We start from the raw sequence: 22,322 nt of genomic DNA on the forward strand, positions 1-22,322 counted from the left end.
GTGTCTCTGTCACTGACAGAGTGAGCCCTGATTGGAGGAGCAGTGTGTCTCTCACTGACAGAGTGAGCCCTGATTGGAGGAGCAGTGTGTCTCCCAGTAACAGTGAGCCCTGATTGGAGGAGCAGTGTGTCTCACTGACAGAGTGAGATCTTAGTGGAGGGGCAGTGTCTCCGGGGGAACAAGCAGACAGACAATAGCCTTGTACAAACACAGCTGCAACAGCCAACACAAGGGTTTCAGACAAACAGGTGACCTACCCGAGGCCGGAGCAGGCCAGACAGATAGAGCACTGTCCCTGCAGAGAGCAGACCAGCTGCCACACAGACAAAACACGCTGCAGCACTACTGCTTTTCTCCAAAAAAAAAAAGAGTCAGAACAGTTTTTTTATTTTTCATTTCTTCGAAAACCAAAAGCAAAACAGATCGAACACAAAAAAGTTACAAGTGGAGGAAAAGAAAGACGAATTATTCTGAGGTCCCAGGCTGCAATGCCAGTCCGATCGTCCACAGTCGCAGTCATTAGAATAGTGTGGCTAACGATGGAAAACAGTTCGATTAGAGTATAAAGTTGATGCACAGGCCGGGCGGACCACAGACCGCCATCACGGCGCATAAGACATCTTCCTCACCATCATCGATTGGTTTTTTTTGGTTTTCTCAACAACAGAAAACAGCAGAAGAACATAACAACTTTGGAATAACAGGCTTTTATAGTTTTAAAAAAATGAAAACATGGTTTGTCTGTTTTATTACTAACAGCAATATTATTAATAACAATAATATACAACTTAAAACCAAAAATTATCTTTAGTATTTTTTATTGATGTGTCCTTCAAAGAATCTCTCCTCCACCCGTGTCTCTCTCAGCCCAGCTGTGACATACTGTAGTGTGAGAATCAAGTGTTAAAGGATTTTCATTAGTGTCGATCTCCCTTACGGCCTGTCCTGTTGCATGTTTATTACTAAGGAATTCCCTGGGATCTCCTCTCTCACTGTCTCATGTCCTGTTGTGTTTATTACTAAGGGATTCTCCTCTCTCTCTCACTGTGTCTCCTCTCCTGTTGCATGTTTATTACAGAGGGCCCCTCTGTGATCTCCTCTCTCTCACTGTGTCTCCTGTCCTGTTGCATGTTTATTACAGAGGGCCCCTCTGTGATCTCCTCTCTCTCACTGTGTCTCCTGTCCTGTTGTGTGTGTCTATTACAGAGGGCCCCTCTGTGATCTCCTCTCTCTCACTGTGTCTCCTGTCCTGTTGTGTGTGTCTATTACAGAGGGCCCCTCTGTGATCTCCTCTCTCTCACTGTGTCTCCTGTCCTGTTGTGTGTGTCTATTACTGAGGGCCTCTCGGTGATCTCCTCTCTCTCACTGTGTCTCCTGTCCTGTAGTGCGTGGACTCTGCGGGGGACCACGCTGAGCAGATGGGGCTGTGTGCGTCAGTGAAGAGAGCTCTCCTGTAATGAAAGTGGTGAACGAGCAGCGGCGCTTGGGCTGCAGGAGCTGGGAAATGGTACAAGTGCACGTGGGGCACAGGCTCTGCTCCTGGGGGACAGGCCGTGTGCGCGGAGACGACGCGTTCCTAACGGGCAGCAGGCAAGATCTGGAGCCTCCCGCGCGAGCAGACCCAGGTTCGAGCCTGGCTCATGTGACCAGCCCCCACTGTTTAATTGACTTAATCGCATCGCACCGGGGGCAGGCCGGGCCTGTGTCATGTGACCAGCTAGGTCACAGGTGTCCCAAGAGTAGGTGACCCCCTTTTTTATGACAGGGCGGGTCATAAAAAAGGTCCCCTTCTGAATGCCGGACAGCAGAGAGGAGTCTTTTAAATAAACAGTGTGGACATGTCAGTGTGTGGACAGGCCAGCACGCGAGTGTGGACATGTCAGTCAGTGGACATGCCCGTGTGAGGACAGGCCTGCCAGACCAGGCATCTCCCTGCCCTCCAGGTCCACAGGAGACACACAAGACCCAGCTGATGGGGACACATGCGAAACCGCAGCCTGTGAGTGGCTGAGCTGTGTCACATGACCACGTGCCTATACTAGCCCGTGACACCACCCCGTCCTCCTGAGAGAACCACCCCAAAAAAAACGAGACACAGAGAGAGTGGGGGTGCCTGTGAACCCCATCATCCCGAGCCTGACGGAGACAGAGAGACAGTAAGGGTGGATCTGTGAACCCCATTAATCTGAGCCAGATCGAGACAGAGTAGGGGTGCATCTGTGAACCCCATTATTTTGAGCCAGACAGAGAGAGTAGGGGTGCATCTGTGAACCCCGTTAATCTTAGCCAGATGGAGACAGAGTGGGGGTGCATCTGTGAACCCCATTAATCTGAGGCAGACAGAGACAGAGTGGGGGTGCATCTGTGAACCCCATTAATCTGAGGCAGATGGAGACAGAGTGGGGGTGCATCTGTGAACCCCATTAATCTGAGGCAGAAAAAGACAGAGTGGGGGTGCATCTGTGAACCCCATTAATCTGAGGCAGACGGAGACAGAGTGGGGGTGCATCTGTGAACCCCATTAATCTGAGGCAGACGGAGACAGAGTGGGGGTGCATCTGTGAACCCCATTAATCTGAGGCAGACGGAGACAGAGTGGGGGTGCTTGCTCATTCGGTTACCTCACTTTCCTTCGTTCTCATCTGGGTTTGGTTTCGGAGCAGGTAGGTGCAGGTAGTTCTTTAGTTTGTTTTTGGGGTACAATGGGTCGACCCGTTTTTTTCTTTTAAAAAAAGAGTTCCCTCCAGCGCACCAGAGGGGGGCTCAGAGGGGTCAGAGGTCGGGGATAGAGGAGAGGGGGCGCAGGGGGGTGGGGGTGACAAGTTGACCCAGTTTTTTTTCAAAAAGTTCTGTCTGAACCCCCGTTTAGAATCAATATTTAAACATACATACACATTTTATATATATACTTTCTTATAAAAGACAAGATTGTCCACATCCAGTCCCATCTGGGTCAGTTCTGCACGGGGCGAGTCGTGGTGCCCGCTGGGGGCCCGGTCCAGTTCTGCTGGGGCCCGGTAGTGTGTACAGACGAGACCCATCTGAAGAACTGGTTTTAAAAACAAGAGAAAAGAATCGAGTCCAGGTCCAGGAAGCGGGCGTGGAAACGTGAAGGAAACTCGTAAAAATATTAATCCCGTTAGTCTTCGCTAAAACGCAGGGGGGTGGTGGGGTGGGGGGGAGGGCGTGAGGATGTCGGCTCAGGCGGTCTCGCGTTCCGGAAGGGGCTGCTCGAACCCATCACAGGCCGGTCCGGTAACACCAAGAGGGACCCCAGAACAAACCCAGGTGTCACGTGATCACCCCCACAGTCGGCCGATAGTTAATAAATACAAAAATCAAGGGGAGTCGGGGGGGTGGGGGTGGGGGGTGTTCAAAGGCAGGGGTCGAAGGTCAGCTGGAGGCCAGTTCACGACGCGATTAAAAACAGATCCGCGCGGGTACCTCTTAAACCTCCGGGCGTCGCCACTGCCTGTGAGCCGCCGCGCGGCGCCGGGGCTCGGACCAGTACCAGAGTCAGTACCGCTTGAGAGGGCCGCGCCGCGGGCCCTAGCTGGCGCTGGTGGCCGGGGAGGAGGAGGCGGAGGACGAGAGGGCGCCAGCGCCGGCGCCGGCGGGCAGCAGGGCGGGCGGCTGGCCGAAGTTGGTCTTGCGCAGCGTGGCCAGGTGCTCGGGCGAGAAGACGTGGGCCCGGCCGGCCGCCCGCGACTCGAAGCTCACGCCGCAGGCCTCGCAGCGCCCCCGCAGCGTCTCGCGGCCCGGGGGCTGGCCCAGCGCCGGCGGCTGCGCCGGCTCCACCACCGTCAGCTGCACGGGCTTGGGCAGGATGGGCCGGTTGGCGCGCAGGGCGTTGTAGAGCAGGAAGCCGCCCGAGCTGGTGTCCACCTTGCGGCCCGCCTCCCCCGGGCTGGAGCCCGAGCCCTGCGCGAGGGAGAGATACAGGTCAGAGGTCACTTTCTACATCACAAGCACAGGCCAGCGTCTGAACTACGGCACTGTAAGACCCGCAGCGGATCAGAGCGGAGAGGAGCTGCACACTGCAGTCTGACCTACAGCACTGTAAGACCCGGAGCGGATCAGAGCGGAGAGGAGCTGCACACTGCAGTCTGACCTACAGCACTGTAAGACCCGGAGCAGACCTGCACACTGGAGTCTGAGCTACAGCACTGTAAGACCCGGAGCGGATCAGAGCTGCACACTGCAGTGTGACCTACAGCACTGTAACACCCGGAGCAGAGAGGAGCTGCACACTGGAGTCTGAGCTACAGCACTGTAAGACCTGGAGCAGAGCTGCACACTGGAGTCTGAGCTACAGCACTGTAAGACCCAGAGCGGAGAGGAGCCGCACACTGGAGTCTGAGCTACAGCACTGTAAGACCCGGAGCAGAGAGGAGCTGCACACTGGAGTCTGAGCTACAGCACTGTAAGACCTGGAGCAGAGCTGCACACTGGAGTCTGAGCTACAGCACTGTAAGACCCAGAGCGGAGAGGAGCCGCACACTGGAGTCTGACCTACAGCACTGTAAGACCTGGAGCAGAGCTGCACACTGGAGTCTGAGCTACAGCACTGTAAGACCCGGAGCAGAGCTGCACACTGGAGTCCGAGCTACAGCACTGTAAGACCCGCAGCGGATCAGAGCGGAGAGGAGCTGCACACTGGAGTCTGAGCTACAGCACTGCAAGACCTGGAGCAGAGCTGCACACTGGAGTCTGAGCTACAGCACTGTAAGACCTGGAGCAGAGCTGCACACTGGAGTCTGACCTACAGCACTGTAAGACCCGGAGCAGATCAGAGCGGAGAGGAGCTGCACACTGGAGTCTGAGCTACAGCACTGTAAGACCCGGAGAGGATCAGAGCGGAGAGGAGCTGCACACTGGAGTCTGACCTACAGCACTGTAAGACCCAGAGCAGAGAGGAGCTGCACACTGGAGTCTGAGCTACAGCACTGTAAGACCCAGAGCAGAGAGGAGCTGCACACTGGAGTCTGACCTACAGCACTGTAAGACCTGGAGCGGATCAGAGCAGAGAGGAGCTGCACACTGGAGTCTGAGCTACACCACTGTAAGACCTGGAGCAGAGCTGCACACTGGAGTCTGAGCTACAGCACTGCAAGACCTGGAGCAGAGCTGCACACTGGAGTCTGAGCTACAGCACTGTAAGACCCAGAGCAGAGAGGAGCTGCACACTGGAGTCTGACCTACAGCACTGTAAGACCTGGAGCGGATCAGAGCAGAGAGGAGCTGCACACTGGAGTCTGAGCTACAGCACTGCAAGACCTGGAGCAGAGCTGCACACTGGAGTCTGAGCTACAGCACTGCAAGACCTGGAGCAGAGCTGCACACTGGAGTCTGAGCTACAGCACTGCAAGACCTGGAGCAGAGCTGCACACTGGAGTCTGAGCTACAGCACTGCAAGACCTGGAGCAGAGCTGCACACTGGAGTCTGAGCTACAGCACTGCAAGACCTGGAGCAGAGCTGCACACTGGAGTCTGAGCTACAGCACTGCAAGACCTGGAGCAGAGCTGCACACTGGAGTCTGAGCTACAGCACTGCAAGACCTGGAGCAGAGCTGCACACTGGAGTCTGAGCTACAGCACTGCAAGACCTGGAGCAGAGCTGCACACTGGAGTCTGAGCTACAGCACTGCAAGACCTGGAGCAGAGCTGCACACTGGAGTCTGAGCTACAGCACTGTAAGACCTGGAGCAGAGCTGCACACTGGAGTCTGACCTACAGCACTGTAAGACCCAGAGCAGAGAGGAGCTGCACACTGCAGTGTGACCTACAGCACTGTAACACCCGGAGCAGAGAGGAGCTGCACACTGGAGTGTGACCTACAGCACTGTAAGACCCGGAGCGGATCAGAGTGGAGAGGAGCTGCACACTGGAGTCTGACCTACAGCACTGTAAGACCTGGAGCAGAGCTGCACACTGCAGTCTGACCTACAGCACTGTAAGACCCAGAGCAGATCAGAGTGGAGAGGAGCTGCACACTGGAGTCTGAGCTACAGCACTGTAAGACCCGGAGCGGATCAGAGCGGAGAGGAGCTGCACACTGGAGTCTGACCTACAGCACTGTAAGACCCGGAGCGGATCAGAGCGGAGAGGAGCTGCACACTGCAGTCTGTCCTACAGCACTGTAAGACCCAGAGCAGAGAGGAGCTGCACACTGGAGTCTGACCTACAGCACTGTAAGACCCAGAGCAGATCAGAGTGGAGAGGAGCTGCACACTGGAGTCTGAGCTACAGCACTGTAAGACCCGCAGCAGATCAGAGCAGAGAGGAGCTGCACACTGGAGTCTGAGCTACAGCACTGTAAGACCTGGAGCAGAGCTGCACACTGGAGTCTGAGCTACAGCACTGTAAGACCCAGAGCAGATCAGAGCGGAGAGGAGCTGCACACTGGAGTCTGACCTACAGCACTGTAAGACCCGGAGCGGATCAGAGCGGAGAGGAGCTGCACACTGGAGTCTGACTACAGCACTGTAAGACCCGGAGCGGGTCGCGGCGCACCGGAGCGGACTCACCTGCTTCTGCTGCTGCAGCCGCCAGCGCTTCTCCTTGGCGCGCGTGTTCTGGAACCAGATCTGCACGACCTTCAGCGGCAGGCCCAGCTCGCCGCCCACCGTCTCGCACTCCAGCGCGTTGGGGTTGGGGCAGGTCTCGTAGCAGGACTGCAGGATGGAGAGCTGCAGCGAGGTGAGGTGGGTGCGGGGCCGGCGCGGCGCGGCCTGCTGCACGAGCAGGCCCCCCCCCTGCGGGCCGGCCGCGGCGCGGGCCGGCGGCTGGGGCTTGGCGGGGGCGGGGCTGGGCGCGGGGGCGGCGGCCCGGGCGGCCGACAGGCCCAGCTGCTCGCGGGACAGCGTGTTGATCTTGAAGCTGGAGGTCCGGCCCCAGTCCCCTCCGCCGCCGCCGCCGCTCGCCGGCCAGCCGTTCCTCCTGGGCCACGCCGAGCGGTGCTCGGCCGCGGGGGGCGCCCTCGCCGGCGCCCGGCCGCTCCCCCCTCCTCGTCTCTCGGTGGCGCCTTCCTCCTCCTCCTCCTCCTCGCTCTTCTCGTCGTCCTCCTCCTCCGCCCCCCCCCGCCCCGCGCCGGCGCCCCTCTTCCGCTTGGGCGCGGGGCAGGGGGGCGCGGCGGGGCGGGCCAGCGGCTTGGGCGCCACCACCAGCACGGAGGAGCCGTCCGGCAGGGGCTTGGGCGCCAGGGCGACGGGGCCGGGGCTGGCGCCCTCGGGCTTGGCGGCCCTGGCGCCGGCGCGCGCGCAGCTGCCCGAGGCCTCGTCCCCCTCGGCGCCCCCGGGCTCGGGCCGGCGGGCGGGCGGGCCCAGCGCGGCGGTGGCGCCGGGGCTGCTGGTGAAGATGGGCAGCGTGAGCGGCCAGGTGAACTTGATGAGCGGCTTGCCCACGGCCGCCAGCGTGCCGTCGCTGATGAAGCGGACCTCGCCCTTGCGCTCGCGGGCCCGCATGTTCTGGAACCAGATCTGGACCACCTTCTTGGGCAGCTGCACCCACTCGGAGATGCGCTCGAACTCGTGCTTGCCCGGGTTCGGGTCCTTGAAGTAGCAGCCGTACAGCACGTCCAGCTGCTCGCTCTGGATGATGGTCCGCGAGCGCCGCATGTCCCGGTACCGCCGGGCCCGCGGGTGCCTCTGGCTGGGCTCCCGCTCCCGCTCCTTGTCCCGCTCGTCCCGCAGCAGGAGCGCGCCGGCCCTCCCGCCGCCTCCCGCGCCGTTGCTGCTCCCGCCAACCGGCTCCGGCTTCAGCCGCGCGGCCGCGGTGCTCAGCGGCGGGCCGTCGGCCGCCCCCGTCCCCCTGCGGGGCGGAGCCGCTGTCGCCGCCGCCGTCGTCGTCCTCGCCACCGCCGCCGTCGTCGTCGCGGCCGCCCGCTCGCCGGCAGAGCCCGAGGAGGAAGAGGAGGAGGAGGAGGAGGAAGAGGAAGAGGAGGAGCCGTGGCTCTTGCCCAGGCTGAGGTCCAGCGCCGTCTCGCAGGCCGCGCCGTTGGGCAGCGGCGGGAGCGGTGGCGGCGTGGCGGGGCCCGGCGGGGCGGGCGGGGGCGCGTTCAGGGGGTCGGGGAAGGGCGCCGAGCAGCGGGTGATGGCCGGGGGGGTGGGGAAGGCGGGGGGCCCCCCGGGCCTCCTGCGGCCGCGCCCCCCGTCCCGCTTGGCGTCGGCCAGCCCCCCCAGCGCCACGGCGCCCGGCGGCACGGAGATGATGTAGGGGCTGAGGAAGGGCAGCCGCAGGGGCAGGGGCTGCAGCACCCCGCGCTGCGGGACGAAGACCACGGCGCCCGGCGGGGGGGGCGGCGGCGGCGGCGGCGCGGGGGGGTCGGCCACGGCATCCAGCTCCAGGTCCACGTCCGAGTCCATCCGCTCCCTCTTCAGGGCCGCCTCCTCCTCATCCTCCTCCTTCCTCTTCCTCCTCGCCCGCCGGGGGGCTGCCGCCCTCTCGCCCCCGCCCTCCCCCTCTTCCTCCTCCTCCTCCTCCTCGGCGTCCGAGAGGAAGACGGTGGAGGAGCGCAGCACCATGCCCCGGCCCCGCCCCTTGTCCTCCGCCTCGGCCCCAGGGCTGGGGGGCCCCTCCCTCAGCGAGCCCTCCGAGCTGCCCTCGTCGTCCGTGACGATGACCGAGGTGTACACGCCGTCCAGCTCCGAGTCCGAGGTCAGGCAGGACTCCGGCGGGCTCTCCCGGCCCCGCTCCCGGCCGCGCGACAGGTCCATGGCCAGCTGGTCCCCCGCCCCCTCCTCCCTGGCCCCGCCCCCGCAGGCGGGGCCCTCCTCCCTGACCCCGCCCCCGCAGGCGGGGCTCTCCTCCCTGGCCCCGCCCCCGCAGGCGGGGCTCTCCTCCCTGGCCCCGCCCCAGCTCCGGGCGGCCTCCAGCCACTGCCTGACCTCGCCCTGCCTCATGCCGGCCACCCGGGCCAGCGCCTCGCAGTCCTCGTCGCGCAGGGGGCTGGCGGCCCCACGCCGCGACTCCAGGAAGGCCCACAGCACCTGCGACTGGAACTCCGACAGCTCGGGCCGGGTCCCGGGACGGCCCTCTCCCGCCTCCCGGCACGCCGCCACCGCCGCCGCCGCCGCGCTCCTGCTCTCTCCCTCACCGCTGGCGTCAGGATCGCGATCTTCCTCTCCCTCCAACCTCTCCTCTTCCTCCTGCTGCTGCTGCTGCTCCTCTTCTTCCTCCTCCTCCTCCTCCTGCTGCTGCTGCTGCTCCTCTTCCTCCTCCTCCTCCTCCTCCTCCCTCTCCTTCCCGCCGGGCTCCGGGCTCCTTTGCTCTCCCGCGGGGGTCGCCTCGCCCTCTTCTCTCTCCGCCTCGGCTCCCGCTCCTTCCTCCCCTCCCTCCTCTCCCTCCGCCTCGCCCCCGAGCTCGGGACTCCGCCCCTCTGGCGGCCCCTCCCCTTCAGGCTCTGTGGACCCCGCCCCTTCGGCCCCGCCCCTCTCCTCCGGCGTGTGGGGCGGTGCTGCGGTTCCCGCCGCCGCCGCCGCCGCGCAGGCCTGCCTCTGGTTCAGCAGGGCCTGCTGGGCCGGGCCGAGCCCCAGCAGGGGCAGGGACTGGGCCAGGACCGCGGGGGAGTCCTGGCCGGCGCCGGCCGCCAGCCCGTTCAGGAAGAGGGGCAGCAGCAGCTGCTGCGGGGGGGCGGCGGCGGCGGGGGCGGAGGGGGAGGGCGAGGGCGAGGAGGAGGAGGAGGAGGTGAGGAGGGTGAGGAAGGCGGACACGGCCTGGGCGGAGGCCACGGGGGAGGAGAGGAGCGAGAGGGCCGGGGAGGAAGACAGCAGGGGCGCAGGGAGTGCAGCGGAGCGCCGCCTGTCCCCCTCTTTGGTCGTCACGGGCGCCGCCGCCGCCTGCTGCTGGTCCCCGGCGGCGCCCTTGGCGCTCCCAGAATTCCCGGCGTCGCGGCAGCGCGTCTGGTGCAGCACGGAGCGCAGGTGGCTCTCCAGCGTGAAGGCGTGGTTGTAGGAGACGCGGCAGAGCGCGCACTGGTAGGGCTTGCTGGACAGGAAGGGGCGGGGCGGCGCCGCGGCGCCCTCCTCGCCCGCGTGCATGCGCTGCAGGTGGCCGGGGGAGCTGTAGTGGACCCCCAGGGCGCTCTTGGAGGGGAAGGACTCCAGGCAGGCGTTGCACTTGAAGGGGCGCGCGGCGTCCGGCGGGGGCGCCCCGGTCCTCGCGGGGTTCAGGGGCTCGCCCTCGGGGGCGCCGGGGGACGCCGCGGGCTCGCTCCGGGACCCGTCCACTCCCGCGGGGGCCACGGCGCCGTCCTCCACCTTCTCCTCTTCCTCGGCGGGGCTGTCTGGGCGGGCGGCTACTGTGACCCGCGTTCCCTCCCCGTCCGGGCTGGTGGGACCCCCCTCCCCGGGGTCCGGGGACCTCTGCAGCGGCTCAGGGGGCGAGGGGGAGCAGGGCCGAGCCGCTGTGACTGAGGGCGGAGGATCGGAGACGGTCTGGGAAGGGGGAGCACCTGAGAGGCAGAGGGGGAGACATCACAACACCGTGAGGGGTAACGCCTGGCCTGTGTCACCATCTCCAGCTTCACGCCCCAGCCCCACCCATCACAGCACTCCTGAAGCTCTCCTTGATTCACCCTGGGTCACTCGCCTCCGGGTACAAGACGACAGGAAGAGGGGAATGACAGAATGAAGGGAAGGAGGATAAGGGACAAGAGACAGAGAGAGAGAGAGATCACCTGGCAAGACCAGGCTGGAGCCAAGAACTTTGAACCCTGTGAACAGAGCTTGCTATTCTGGGGATTTTAGGGAAGTCTGATTTCCTGTATGAAGAATCCCTCAGTTAAAAATGGCCTCTCCCGGCCTGCGAGTGTATTTTTAGGAAAGGGAGATGGGTTCCATGTCACTGGGGGGCGTCTGGGTCGACAGAGAAAGATTTAACCACAGGTTTGGTTTAGAAGGCAGCTTATCTTGGCCTTTATTGGCATTCCTAAAAGGAGATGGATATTTGGTAGCAGACACACTGACTGGACACTCCAGTACATTAACACTGCACTGAGAGAGAGGGGTTCATACAGACACACTGACTGACTGGACACTCCAGTACATTAACACTGCACTGAGAGAGAGGGGTTCATACAGACACACTGACTGACTGGACACTCCAGTACATTAACACTGCACTGAGAGAGAGGGGTTCATACAGACACACTGACTGACTGGACACTCCAGTACATTAACACTGCACTGAGAGAGAGAGAGGGCAGACTGACCCACATACTGACCGAGATGAGAAGAGAATTGGACACGAACAGAGAAACAGCTGATGGACAGGGACAGTTGGAAGACATGCAGCAGAATCAAGCATAGGTAGCCGTCTCTTCATAACACCTGACCCCAAGAAGTCCCTCACCTCCGCTGCTGGCTGCCCCGGTCTCTTCCTCTCCAGTGGCCCGGGACACTGGGGCTGCCTGCAGAGGGAGAAAGACTGTAAAATCACCACACAACACTGACTGCCACTGAGACACACTGTCCCACCACTGAGACACCACTGACACACGCTGTCCCACCACTGAGACACCACTGACACACGCTGTCCCACCACTGAGACACCACTGACACACGCTGTCCCACCACTGAGACACCACTGACTCGCTGTCCCGCCACTGACTCGCTGTCCCACCACTGACATACCACTGAGACACCCTGTCCCACCACTGAGACACCACTGACTCGCTGTCCCACCACTGACATACCACTGAGACACCCTGTCCCACCACTGAGACACCACTGACTCGCTGTCCCACCACTGACACCCTGTCCCACCACTGAAACACCCTGTCCCACCACTGAGACACCACTGACACGCTGTCCCACCACTGACACGCTGTCCCACCACTGAGACATGTTGTCCCATCACTAAGACATCACTGACACCCTGTCCCACCACTGAGACACCACTGACTCGCTGTCCCACCACTGATACCCTGTCCCACCACTGACATACCACTGAGACACCCTGTCCCACCACTGAGACACCACTGACTCGCTGTCCCACCACTGACACCCTGTCCCACCACTGACATACCACTGAGACACCCTGTCCCACCACTGAGACACCACTGACTTGCTGTCCCACCACTGACACCCTGTCCTACCACTGAGATACCACTGAGACACCCTGTCCCACCACTGACACACCAGTGACTCACTGTCCCACCACTGAGATCAGACAGACAGACAGACAGACAGACAGACAGAGCGAGCCTCACAGTTTCCAGCAGTCTGTTCAGACAGGAAGGCAGCACGCTGTGTCCCACAGTCAGGTGGTCAGAGAGGGCTTGCCTGTCCCCAAGGCTGCGCTGACACAGGGGGCAGATCCACACAGTCGCCCTATCGCCACGGCCGTCCACACTCGCACCCGAGACCTCCTGAGAGAGAGAGGGGACGTTAATACAGACACCCCGACTGACCACACTTTGCTGAAAGCGGATACTGGTTTCTTTCAGATCTAATCGCAGAATCTGTCCTCCAGACAGCTCTGTCTGTCCACCCCTCACAAAATCTCAAAACACCCCTACACTTACAGTGTCCTGGGATCTGTACTGACCAGTCAGGACACCCCTACTCTTACTGACAGTGTCCTGGGATCTGGACTGACCAGCAGTCAGGACACCCCTACTCTTACTGACAGTGTCCTGGGATCTGGACTGACCAGTCAGGACACCCCTACTCTTACTGACAGTGTCCTGGGATCTGGACTGACCAGTCAGGACACCCCTACTCTTACTGACAGTGTCCTGGGATCTGGACTGACCAGCTGTCAGGACACCCCTACTCTTACTGACAGTGTCCTGGGATCTGGACTGACCAGCAGTCAGGACACACCTACTCTTACTGACAGTGTCCTGGGGTCTGTACTGACCAGTCAGGACACAGAAGTCTAAATCTCTATTCTTGTCCTTAAAACTGCTGAAAAAACAGCACTGCTGTAATTCTTTATTTTACTGAATACTAAAAGAATAACGTTAGGGAATGCATTAAAACTTTTTTTTTTTAAAGCTCTCTTTCAGAGCTCAAATTCCGCGGAAAACAGTTATCAGATTATCCCTTTTAAAAAACACCAGAACCCGGCACAGAAGCCCACAGAGGAAGACGAGCTGAAAAGCCAAGAGTAGAGGAGAGATCCGGAGATCTCAGTTATACTTCATCACCGCGCCAGACCGGACAGGTGCGTCTCTCCCGCTTCTCCTGAACCGGCACATCTCTCTCCCTCTCACCCACACACACAGAGAGAGAGAGAAACACGGACGCAGCCGAAACAGATCCAATTGCGCACGTAATTGAACCCATTAAGTCATTAAGCCGGCGGGAGGGGCGGGCCCAGCCGACCCCCGCAACTCTGATCCCCAAAGCCGGACGCTCGAGTCGAACTCCCTCCCAGTCGACGTCGTCTTCCTCAAATCCCGAGTTTTCACACCGACACAAGAGTTGGGAAAGTTTGGGAATCGAGCCCCCCCCACCGCACCCACGGACTCTCCAGCAGCCTCCCCGGCGCGGCGCGTGCATTCATGACCTCTCTACACCCGCGCGCGCGACAGGCGGGGTGGGTGGGACAGGTGATGAGCGGCCCGTGACGGGAGCCCAGCCCCGGGGGAGGAAGGGTCTCCTTACAGTAACCGCGTCATCAGCCGCCCCCCCTCCCTCTCTCCCTCTCCAGCCCGGCCGGGCCGGGGAGATCAAAGCCCGGCGCGGGACCGGATCGGCTGGGAACGCGCCGGGCCGCGTGAACAGAACTGCCCTTCGCCTCCGATTTCAAACACCGCAACTGCAACCGCCGCCAACAACAACAACAACAACAACAACAACAACAAACACAAACAAACACAATCCGAGAGAGAGAGCGGCCCAGGAGCCCGCAGACACCACAGAGCGCCCCGACCGCACAGATCAACAACTAGAAAGAAGAAAAAGAAAATGTAAAAAAAATAAAATAAACCGATCCCGAACTCGCATTTTCACTCCAGACGAAGTCGCGTCGGGGGCGACATTGAAGTGTCACGATTCCGGCGCGCACACACACACAAAAAAAGACAAATCTGTCCCTGATTATCCAACCCCCCCCCCCCCAGTCTCTCGACTTTACAAGTTAAGAATTGGAGTGGGGCATTATAACTCAATGTGGGAAGTGTTACATAAAAACTCGCCGCCGGTGTGCTCCAGTAAATTAAAACAGGCTCATAAACGCGTGGCTGTCTCTCTCTCTCGCTGTTATTTTTTACTGAACAGCAGGGAAATTTCGCAATGTGATAACGTCCCGCTGAAAGAGAAATTATCATATAATCGCCATCGCACCGCAATCTGCCAGTTGAGGACACTTAACCCCTTCAAAATACGGCACCGACTCCCAAGCACAACAGCCTGCGAACGACAGACGCCCCACTGCCAATTAAACCAGGGCTTAATTAATTCATCCCACCTTGCCTAATTGCCTAATGTTTCCTCGGCTTTATTTTCTTGCGAGGGCGCCTACGACCGTTTTCTTTTCTCACTACAAAAAAAAAAGGTCACAAGAATGCTTTTTAAAAAGCTTGACGGGTGGTCTTGCCATCAAAGCGACAAGGATACCGGTTTTTCTCGCCCGTATCTTCAACCCAACCGGTTCACCGCGATTTCCACATACCAGGTAGGGACCGAGGAGACGCGGGGACCCGGCCGGGTCAGAGTCTCTCCCGAGTCCCGCCCGGCAGCCGTCTCGGTCGGGGACGGAACACCCGGATTACCGTACCATCAGCGGGGAGACCGCAGCCTCGGTTTGCGTAAGGAATACCGATCTTTTTTTAACTTAACAGTGACCACATCGCGTTAATGAGAAATCGGGGGAAAATGTTTTTTTTTAAAAAACAACAACCCCAATTCACACTTACAACTCAACAACAACAACTCCGTCCAATGTTATCAAAACCAGCCCAGATTAAACACACATATTGAAAACATAACCACAGAAAAAGGCATCAAACCACAAGCAGGGTTATATAACACGGACGACTTCCAAAATTAAAAACAACATAACGTCCCCCCCCCTCTCCTCCTTGACCAGCAAGGGGACCCTCTCCCATCCTGGGCCTCGAGTAGTGCCCTCACCCCGCGGCTGAGCGCTGTCAGCCGGCGAGCGGCGCTTCACCGACCGCCGGCCGGGCGCCGACACCAGCGGAGGCCTACCGTCGGCTCGCCTCCTGCTGTAATTAATAAATTTGGCTCCGTGCAGATGTGCCGCGAAAAAAACACTCTCGATCCCCCCTCACCGCTCCTCCACAAATACACACACATATATATCCACGCACCCCCACCCTACGACCACCTCCAAAAACATAAAAATATATTTTTATTAACACCCCCCCTCCTCAACTGTCTCCCTCCCCCCGAATACCCTCCGCTCCCGGTACTACCACCTCTCTCGGAGGGAAAAAAAAAGCGACCGTGCGGGTCTGTTCATTTACTTTTGACGGCTTCCCAACCCCACGGAGCCCCCCCACCCCACGTCCCAGCAACCGTGTCGGGGAAGAGGGGAGAAACACGCACCGCCAGGTCGAGCCCGATCTCGCCCGGACACGGCGCGACCCGGGGGAGGGAAGAGAGAGGAGGAGGAGGAGGAGGAGGGGAGCTCAGCTCGGAGAGACGGAAAAGAGGAGAAAAAGTTTGGGAATTTCTGGCAGGCAGGCACACGATTGCACAAAACGCACACACACGCACCGAAATACACACGTCCAAATTTACGTTTTCGGGTCCGGCGCTCATGGTCTCCCGGCGGCTGCACGGCGCAAGCAGGATCCGTCGGACTCCCCCGGTTTTAGGAGCGGCGCTATTCTGGTTTAATTAGCGGCAGCGCAACGGGAGCCCAGTTACCTGCATGGTCGGCGGTTCAGCCCGCACGCTTCCTCTTGCTCTTTAAAACCTACTGAAAACTTTTTTCTCTCTCTCTCTCTCTTTCTCCCGTCTTTCCCCTCTCTGTCGTAGTAAACAGACGACAGCTCCCCAGTGCGGCCGCCTCCCCACCTCACACCTCACGCCCCCCTCGCCCCCTCCCGACACCTCCCATTAAAGTGCCCCAGCTCCCGAGGCGCAGGCAAGAAAAAAAAAACGCCGGAATAAAAAAAAAAAGAAAAAGACCCCGCTTGGGCTCAAGTCTGGGCGACTCTGGAAAGCAGCCGCTGAGCTGCCGCCGGAGAGACCGAGGTACGTCCCCCCCGCTCTGCGCGATACCGGCGGGGAGGTGTCGGAAAAGGCGAACGCGCATCTGCTCTGGCTATGGAGGGGAGGGGAAATTAAATCGTGGGCACAAGTGGTTGGGTTTTTTTTTCCCCCAGCTTCTCTGTTTGGAGACGCACGAGAAAACGTTTTATTTAAACGAAGCCGGCGGTGGTAAAGCGAGTCTCCGTGTGCCTCTGGAGTCATACAGAGTATGTACGTTCCTATGATAACATCCCATGTATATATATATAATTTTCCTTTCCATATCGGTGTTTCCGTTCTCCTTTCTCCCGACACCTTGCGGTTCACGTGTCAATAACTGGCCTCTATGCCTCAATGAACCCGTTCACTTCGTACACATTTCCTTGCCATTCCTCTCCGCCGTAAAGCTCCATTAATCCCACCGGCGCAAACTACATTGACCAGAAGGCCCCGCGATGCGGAGGCTCCGTGAGACGGAAGTAGAAATGTTGGAGGCGCGATTCCTGTTGGGAACTGTAGTTTAAGGTCGGCATTAAAACGGTAAAGCCCAAATGTAATTTTTAAAAATGTTTTTTTTTTCAAAGCATATTGCGAGAGCGAAACAACACGCCCCCGAGATTGTAGGCGCAACTGCGATCTGAATTCACAATTTATTTGTTTAGTCTACGATCTAAAATAAACTACAATCCCACAAGGCACATGGAAACGGCCAGTGAGGCCCCGAGCTGGGGTGCCCGATTATTGCCTGAATAGTTTCAAGGTGCACTGGTGTGTCGGTATTTGCCTGTGTATTTTGGTATGTACTGATATTACTTGTGGTTTGTTAAAGAGACGAGTCCAAGTTACTGCGATGATAGACATGCAGTTATATTAAAAACAACGATTCTATTATGCAGCTACTTCAACAACAATAATAATAATAATAATAATAATCGTACCGCCGTAAAACAACAGATGAGTTCAATTTAAACTCTTCAGAAAGGTAGAAATACCTGTATACTCTTTTAATGCATTCATTCTTTTTATGAACTGATACTGATTTTACTGTGATCTTGATTAGTTAGTAGCTGAGATCATAATCACTGACACTGACAGCAATGTGAGACTCTCCAGACTGGACTGGACTGACTTTACTCTGATCTTGATTAGTTATTAACTGAGATTATAATCAGACTCCACTGACAGAGCAGTGTGAGACACTCCAGGCTGGACTGGACTGACTGGACTGTGATCTTGATCAGTTATTAACTGAGATTATAATCAGACTCCACTCACACTGACAGAGCAGTGTGAGACTCTCCAGACTGGACTGGACTGACTGTACTGTGATCTTGATTAGTTATTAACTGAGATTATAATCAGACTCCACTGACACTGACAGAGCAGTGTGAGACTCTCCAGGCTGGACTGACTTTACTTTGATCTTGATTAGTTATTAATTGAGATTATAATCAGATTCCACTGACACTGACAGAGCAGTCTGAGACAATCCAGGCTGGACTGGACTGACTTTACTGTGATCTTGATTAGTTATTAACTGAGATTTATAATCATACTCCACTGACACTGACAGAGCAGTGTGAGACAGTCCAGGCTGGACTGGACTGACTGTACTGTGATCTTGATTAGTTATTACCTGAGATTATAATCAGACTCCACTGACACTGACAGAGCAGTGTGAGACTCTCCAGACTGGACTGGACTGACTGTACTGTGATCTTGATTAGTTATTACCTGAGATAAGAATAAGACTCCACTGACAATGACAGAGCAGTGTGAGACTCTCCAGGCCTGACTGGACTGATTGTACTGTGATCTTGATTAGTTACTAACTGAGATTATAATCAGACTCCACTGACACTGACAGAGCAGTGTGAGACTCTCCAGGCTGGACTGGACTGATTGTACTGTGATCTTGATCAGTTATTAATTGAGATTTTAATCAGACTCCACTGACACTGACAGAGCAGTGTGAGACTCTCCAGGCCGGACTGGACTGACTGTACTGTGATCTTGATTAGTGATTAACTGGGATTATAATCAGACACTGACAGAGCAGTGTGAGACTCTCCAGGCTGGACTGGACTGACTGTACTGTGATCTTGATTAGTAACTGACTGAGATTAGAATCAGACTCCACCGACACTGACAGAGCAGTGTGAGACACTCCAGGCCGGACTGGACTGACTGTACTGTGATCTTGATCAGTTATTAATTGAGATTTTAATCAGACTCCACTGACACTGACAGAGCAGTGTGAGACTCTCCAGGCTGGACTGGACTGACTGGACTGTGATCTTGATTAGTGATTCACTGAGATTATAATCAGACTCCACTGACACTGACAGAGCAGTGTGAGACTCTCCAGGCTGGACTGACTGGACTGTGATCTTGATTAGTGATTCACTGAGATTATAATCAGACTCCACTGACACTGACAGAGCAGTGTGAGACTCTCCAGGCTGGACTGGACTGACTGGACTGTGATCTTGATTAGTGATTAACTGGGATTATAATCAGACTCCACTGACACTGACAGGGCAGTGTGAGACTCTCCAGGCTGGACTGGACTCGTCCTTATCTTGTTCTGGGCTGTCAGATATCAATGTTGCTGTGCAGGAGAGAGCGCACTGGGAGGATGAGTGTGGAGGTGGAGAGGAAGTTTGTGTGCGGCCCGGATATCCAGACCAGACTGAACGATTTGGCAGGTGAGCTCCCGCGGGTCTAGCCAGGAATTGTAATCAAATGCGGATGAATCGGATTATCCGTGACCAGGTTAGCGCGGGCTCTCTCGGATCGTCGCGGCGGCTCTCCCTCCTCCCCGGCGGAGCCCCGAGAGTGTGGGAAGATGAGCTGGACGTCCGCTCTGCCCTATTCCCCGGTCCAAGTCAGCCCCGAAACGGGGACAGGGGAGAGTGTTTCACAAAATGTAAAGGAGGAGGTTACTGCTTGCTGGCTGTCAGAGCCACAGTTAAAATGCTTGTTGTGTCCAGGCGTCATGCTCATGTAGTTAATACTCCCCTGCTCTCTCCTCTCGCTCCCTGTCACTGCTCTCGCTCTCTCCTTTCAAGTTCAAGTCTGTCACGTGTACCTGAGTTCTATGAAGTGCTTACTTGCATGTTTTCCTCACCTGACAATTGACCTAAAAGGTGACATAACAGTGACATAGAAAATGACATCACAAATGACATCACAAATCCTGGAGACAGGAACAGGGTAGTAGCTGTAATTTAAATCTCCGCCCCCTCTCTGCCTTCTCTCTCCCCTCTCTCTTTCCTCGCGTTCTCGCCCATCTCGCCTCTCTCCCCTCTCTGACAGTAGCAGTGTTTCTGGGACGCGCTCAGTTCCTGGACCAGTATTTTGACACTCCTGACTGTCGCCTCACGCTCCGGGACGTCTGGTTGCGCCGCCGCCAGGGCAGCTGGGAGCTGAAGTGTCGCGACGGAGCGACAAGGCGCCGGAGCGCCGCGGAGAGCCGCCAACAGGAGAGAGGAGGGGACGCGCTCTGCACCCGCTACCGGGAGATCACAGAGCTGGCAGAGGTCATCGCCAGGGTGAGAGAGGAGCTGCGAGAGGGAGACCACGAGCAAGCAGCGAGGGTTCGAGACGGACAGATGAGGGAAGATGGAGGGGGAGAAGGAAAAAGCCCAGTTTCAACAGAGACACAGGTGACTGGAACTGGAGCCCGCCTTGGGACAGGAAGTGACATCGGGCAAGGAAATGCAGAAATCCCACCCACGGGAAGTGACATCAAGACAAGTGATACAGAAGACCCTCCCACAGGAAGTCAGGTGTCAGGGGGAGAGGAGGAGAATAGTAGCCCCTCCTGGGTTCGAGAACTCGGCCTCTTCCCCTTTGCTCAGTTCACCACTGAGAGGTGCTCTTACATCCTGCCCATGGAGGGGGAGGAGGAAGAGGTGGAGGGAGGGGGGACGCGGATCGATCTGGACCGGACAGATTTTGGGTTCTGTGTTGGTGAGATCGAGGTGCTGGTCCAGAGCCCAGAGGAGATGGATTCTGCACTCAGGAAGATTGAGAGGACAGCCCAGAGACTGGGTAACTGACTGTCTGTGTGACTGTGAATGAGTCTGTGTGACTGGCTGTCTGGCTGACTGTGTGTCTGAGGGTCTGTATTAACTCTCTGTCTGGCTGACTGTGTCTCTGAGGGTCTGTATTAACTCTCTGTCTGGCTGGCTGTGTGTCTGAGGGTCTGTATTAACTCTGTCTGGCTGACTGTGTGTCTGAGGGTCTGGATTAACTCTGGCTGACTGTGTCTCTGAGGGTCTGTATTAACTCTCTGTCTGGCTGACTGTGTCTCTGAGGGTCTGTATTAACTCTGTCTGGCTGACTGTGTGTCTGAGGGTCTGTATTAACTCTGTCTGGCTGACTGTGTCTCTGAGGGTCTGTATTAACTCTCTGTCTGGCTGACTGTGTCTCTGAGGGTCTGTATTAACTCTGTCTGGCTGACTGTGTGTCTGAGGGTCTGGATTAACTCTGGCTGACTGTGTCTCTGAGGGTCTGGATTAACTCTCTGTCTGGCTGACTGTGTCTCTGAGGGTCTGGATTAACTCTCTGTCTGGCTGACTGTGTCTCTGAGGGTCTGTATTAACTCTCTGTCTGGCTGACTGTGTCTCTGAGGGTCTGTATTAACTCTCTGTCTGGCTGACTGTGTCTCTGAGGGTCTGTATTAACTCTCTGTCTGGCTGACTGTGTCTCTGAGGGTCTGTATTAACTCTCTGTCTGGCTGACTGTGTCTCTGAGGGTCTGTATTAACTCTCTGTCTGGCTGACTGTGTGTCTGAGGGTCTGTATTAACTCTGTCTGGCTGACTGTGTGTCTGAGGGTCTGTATTAACTCTGTCTGGCTGACTGTCTCTGAGGGTCTGTATTAACTCTCTGTCTGGCTGACTGTGTGTCTGAGGGTCTGTATTAACTCTCTGTCTGGCTGACTGTCTCTGAGGGTCTGTATTAACTCTCTGTCTGGCTGACTGTGTGTCTGAGGGTCTGTATTAACTCTGTCTGGCTGACTGTGTGTCTGAGGGTCTGTATTAACTCTCTGTCTGGCTGACTGTGTGTCTGAGGGTCTGTATTAACTCTCTGTCTGGCTGACTGTGTGTCTGAGGGTCTGTATTAACTCTCTGTCTGGCTGACTGTGTGTCTGAGGGTCTGTATTAACTCTGTCTGGCTGACTGTGTCTCTGAGGGTCTGTATTAACTCTCTGTCTGGCTGACTGTGTGTCTGAGGGTCTGTATTAACTCTGTCTGGCTGACTGTGTGTCTGAGGGTCTGTATTAACTCTGTCTGGCTGACTGTCTCTGAGGGTCTGTATTAACTCTCTGTCTGGCTGACTGTGTCTCTGAGGGTCTGTATTAACTCTCTGTCTGGCTGACTGTGTGTCTGAGGGTCTGTATTAACTCTCTGTCTGGCTGACTGTGTGTCTGAGGGTCTGTATTAACTCTGTCTGGCTGACTGTCTCTGAGGGTCTGTATTAACTCTGTCTGGCTGACTGTGTGTCTGAGGGTCTGTATTAACTCTGTCTGGCTGACTGTGTGTCTGAGGGTCTGTATTAACTCTGTCTGGCTGACTGTCTCTGAGGGTCTGTATTAACTCTCTGTCTGGCTGACTGTGTGTCTGAGGGTCTGTATTAACTCTGTCTGGCTGACTGTGTGTCTGAGGGTCTGTATTAACTCTCTGTCTGGCTGACTGTCTCTGAGGGTCTGTATTAACTCTCTGTCTGGCTGACTGTGTGTCTGAGGGTCTGTATTAACTCTGTCTGGCTGACTGTGTGTCTCAGGTCTGTATTAACTCTCTGTCTGGCTGTGTGTCTGCAGGTCTGTCTGGGGATCAGAAGGTTCCAGGGAAGATGGACGCTTATTTACAGAAGTTCCGCCCAGAGCATTATGGGAAACTGCTTTCTGCCCACGTGCTCTGACAGCAGGAGTCGGAAGTAACATGGGCTCCATGCAGCGTAGATGTTAATCATTCTTATTCATAGGAAATTCCCTAGTTCTCCACTTGTCTGTTCAGACTGCTTTCCTTGGCCAAGGTCAAGCTCAGTGACATCAGAGGATGAAATAAAAGAGCATGTGGCCACGGAGTGGTGTCTCCCAGCCTGTGATTTCTACTGTCGCTAGAACATGACAGATCGCGCGAACG

General features: G+C 57.2%; 2 protein-coding genes across 23 annotated transcripts; one reads left to right on the forward strand and one right to left on the reverse strand.

Moving 5' to 3' along the window:
• Window positions 1-3,406: 3,406 nt before the first annotated feature.
• Window positions 3,407-16,585, reverse strand: zfhx2 (zinc finger homeobox 2). 8 transcript variants are annotated; one of them, XM_088637866.1, is made up of 5 exons: window positions 16,545-16,585; window positions 12,209-12,367; window positions 11,350-11,407; window positions 6,528-10,450; window positions 3,407-3,921 (listed from the first exon to the last, which is right to left on the reverse strand). In XM_088637866.1, the coding sequence occupies exons 1-5, from the start codon at window positions 16,557-16,559 to the stop codon at window positions 3,550-3,552; spliced, it is 4,527 nt and encodes a 1,508-aa protein (XP_088493992.1). In that variant the 5' UTR covers window positions 16,560-16,585; the 3' UTR covers window positions 3,407-3,549. The 8 variants fall into 8 exon arrangements, with proteins under 8 accessions (XP_088493992.1, XP_088493993.1, XP_088493991.1 ...); XM_088637867.1 differs by lacking the exon at window positions 16,545-16,585 and adding an exon at window positions 15,843-15,998; XM_088637865.1 differs by lacking the exon at window positions 16,545-16,585 and adding an exon at window positions 15,714-15,960.
• Window positions 14,427-22,263, forward strand: thtpa (thiamine triphosphatase). 15 transcript variants are annotated; one of them, XM_088637936.1, is made up of 4 exons: window positions 14,427-14,755; window positions 15,954-16,172; window positions 19,491-19,837; window positions 21,998-22,263. In XM_088637936.1, the coding sequence occupies exons 1-4, from the start codon at window positions 14,512-14,514 to the stop codon at window positions 22,115-22,117; spliced, it is 930 nt and encodes a 309-aa protein (XP_088494062.1). In that variant the 5' UTR covers window positions 14,427-14,511; the 3' UTR covers window positions 22,118-22,263. The 15 variants fall into 15 exon arrangements, with proteins under 15 accessions (XP_088494062.1, XP_088494054.1, XP_088494055.1 ...); XM_088637928.1 differs by having other exon boundaries at window positions 14,438-14,755; window positions 19,491-20,225; XM_088637939.1 differs by lacking the exon at window positions 15,954-16,172 and adding an exon at window positions 18,789-18,877 and having other exon boundaries at window positions 14,635-14,755; window positions 19,488-20,225.
• Window positions 22,264-22,322: the final 59 nt, after the last annotated feature.

The sequence above is a fragment of the Lepisosteus platostomus genome, chromosome 6, assembly GCF_059453375.1.
Source record: "Lepisosteus platostomus isolate fLepPlt1 chromosome 6, fLepPlt1.hap1, whole genome shotgun sequence".
In the NCBI taxonomy this organism is placed as follows: Eukaryota; Metazoa; Chordata; class Actinopteri; order Semionotiformes; family Lepisosteidae; genus Lepisosteus; species Lepisosteus platostomus.

Bases quoted from the DNA above. Each gene is read 5' to 3' on its own strand.
- zfhx2 (XM_088637868.1), bottom strand. From the start codon at position 13,289: ATGGGTTCAATTACGTGCGCAATTGGATCTGTTTCGGCTGCGTCCGTG. The intron at 10,451-11,349 runs GTGAGGGACTTC...TCTGCCTCTCAG, and splicing joins CGGGGCAGCCAGCAGCGGAG to GTGCTCCCCCTTCCCAGACC. The intron at 3,922-6,527 runs GTGAGTCCGCTC...TCCCTCGCGCAG, and splicing joins GGCTGCAGCAGCAGAAGCAG to GGCTCGGGCTCCAGCCCGGG.
- thtpa (XM_088637928.1), top strand. From the start codon at position 14,512: ATGCTTTTTAAAAAGCTTGACGGGTGGTCTTGCCATCAAAGCGACAAG. The intron at 16,173-19,490 runs GTACGTCCCCCC...CTCTGACAGTAG, and splicing joins CTGCCGCCGGAGAGACCGAG to CAGTGTTTCTGGGACGCGCT. The intron at 20,226-21,997 runs GTAACTGACTGT...GTGTGTCTGCAG, and splicing joins GAGGACAGCCCAGAGACTGG to GTCTGTCTGGGGATCAGAAG.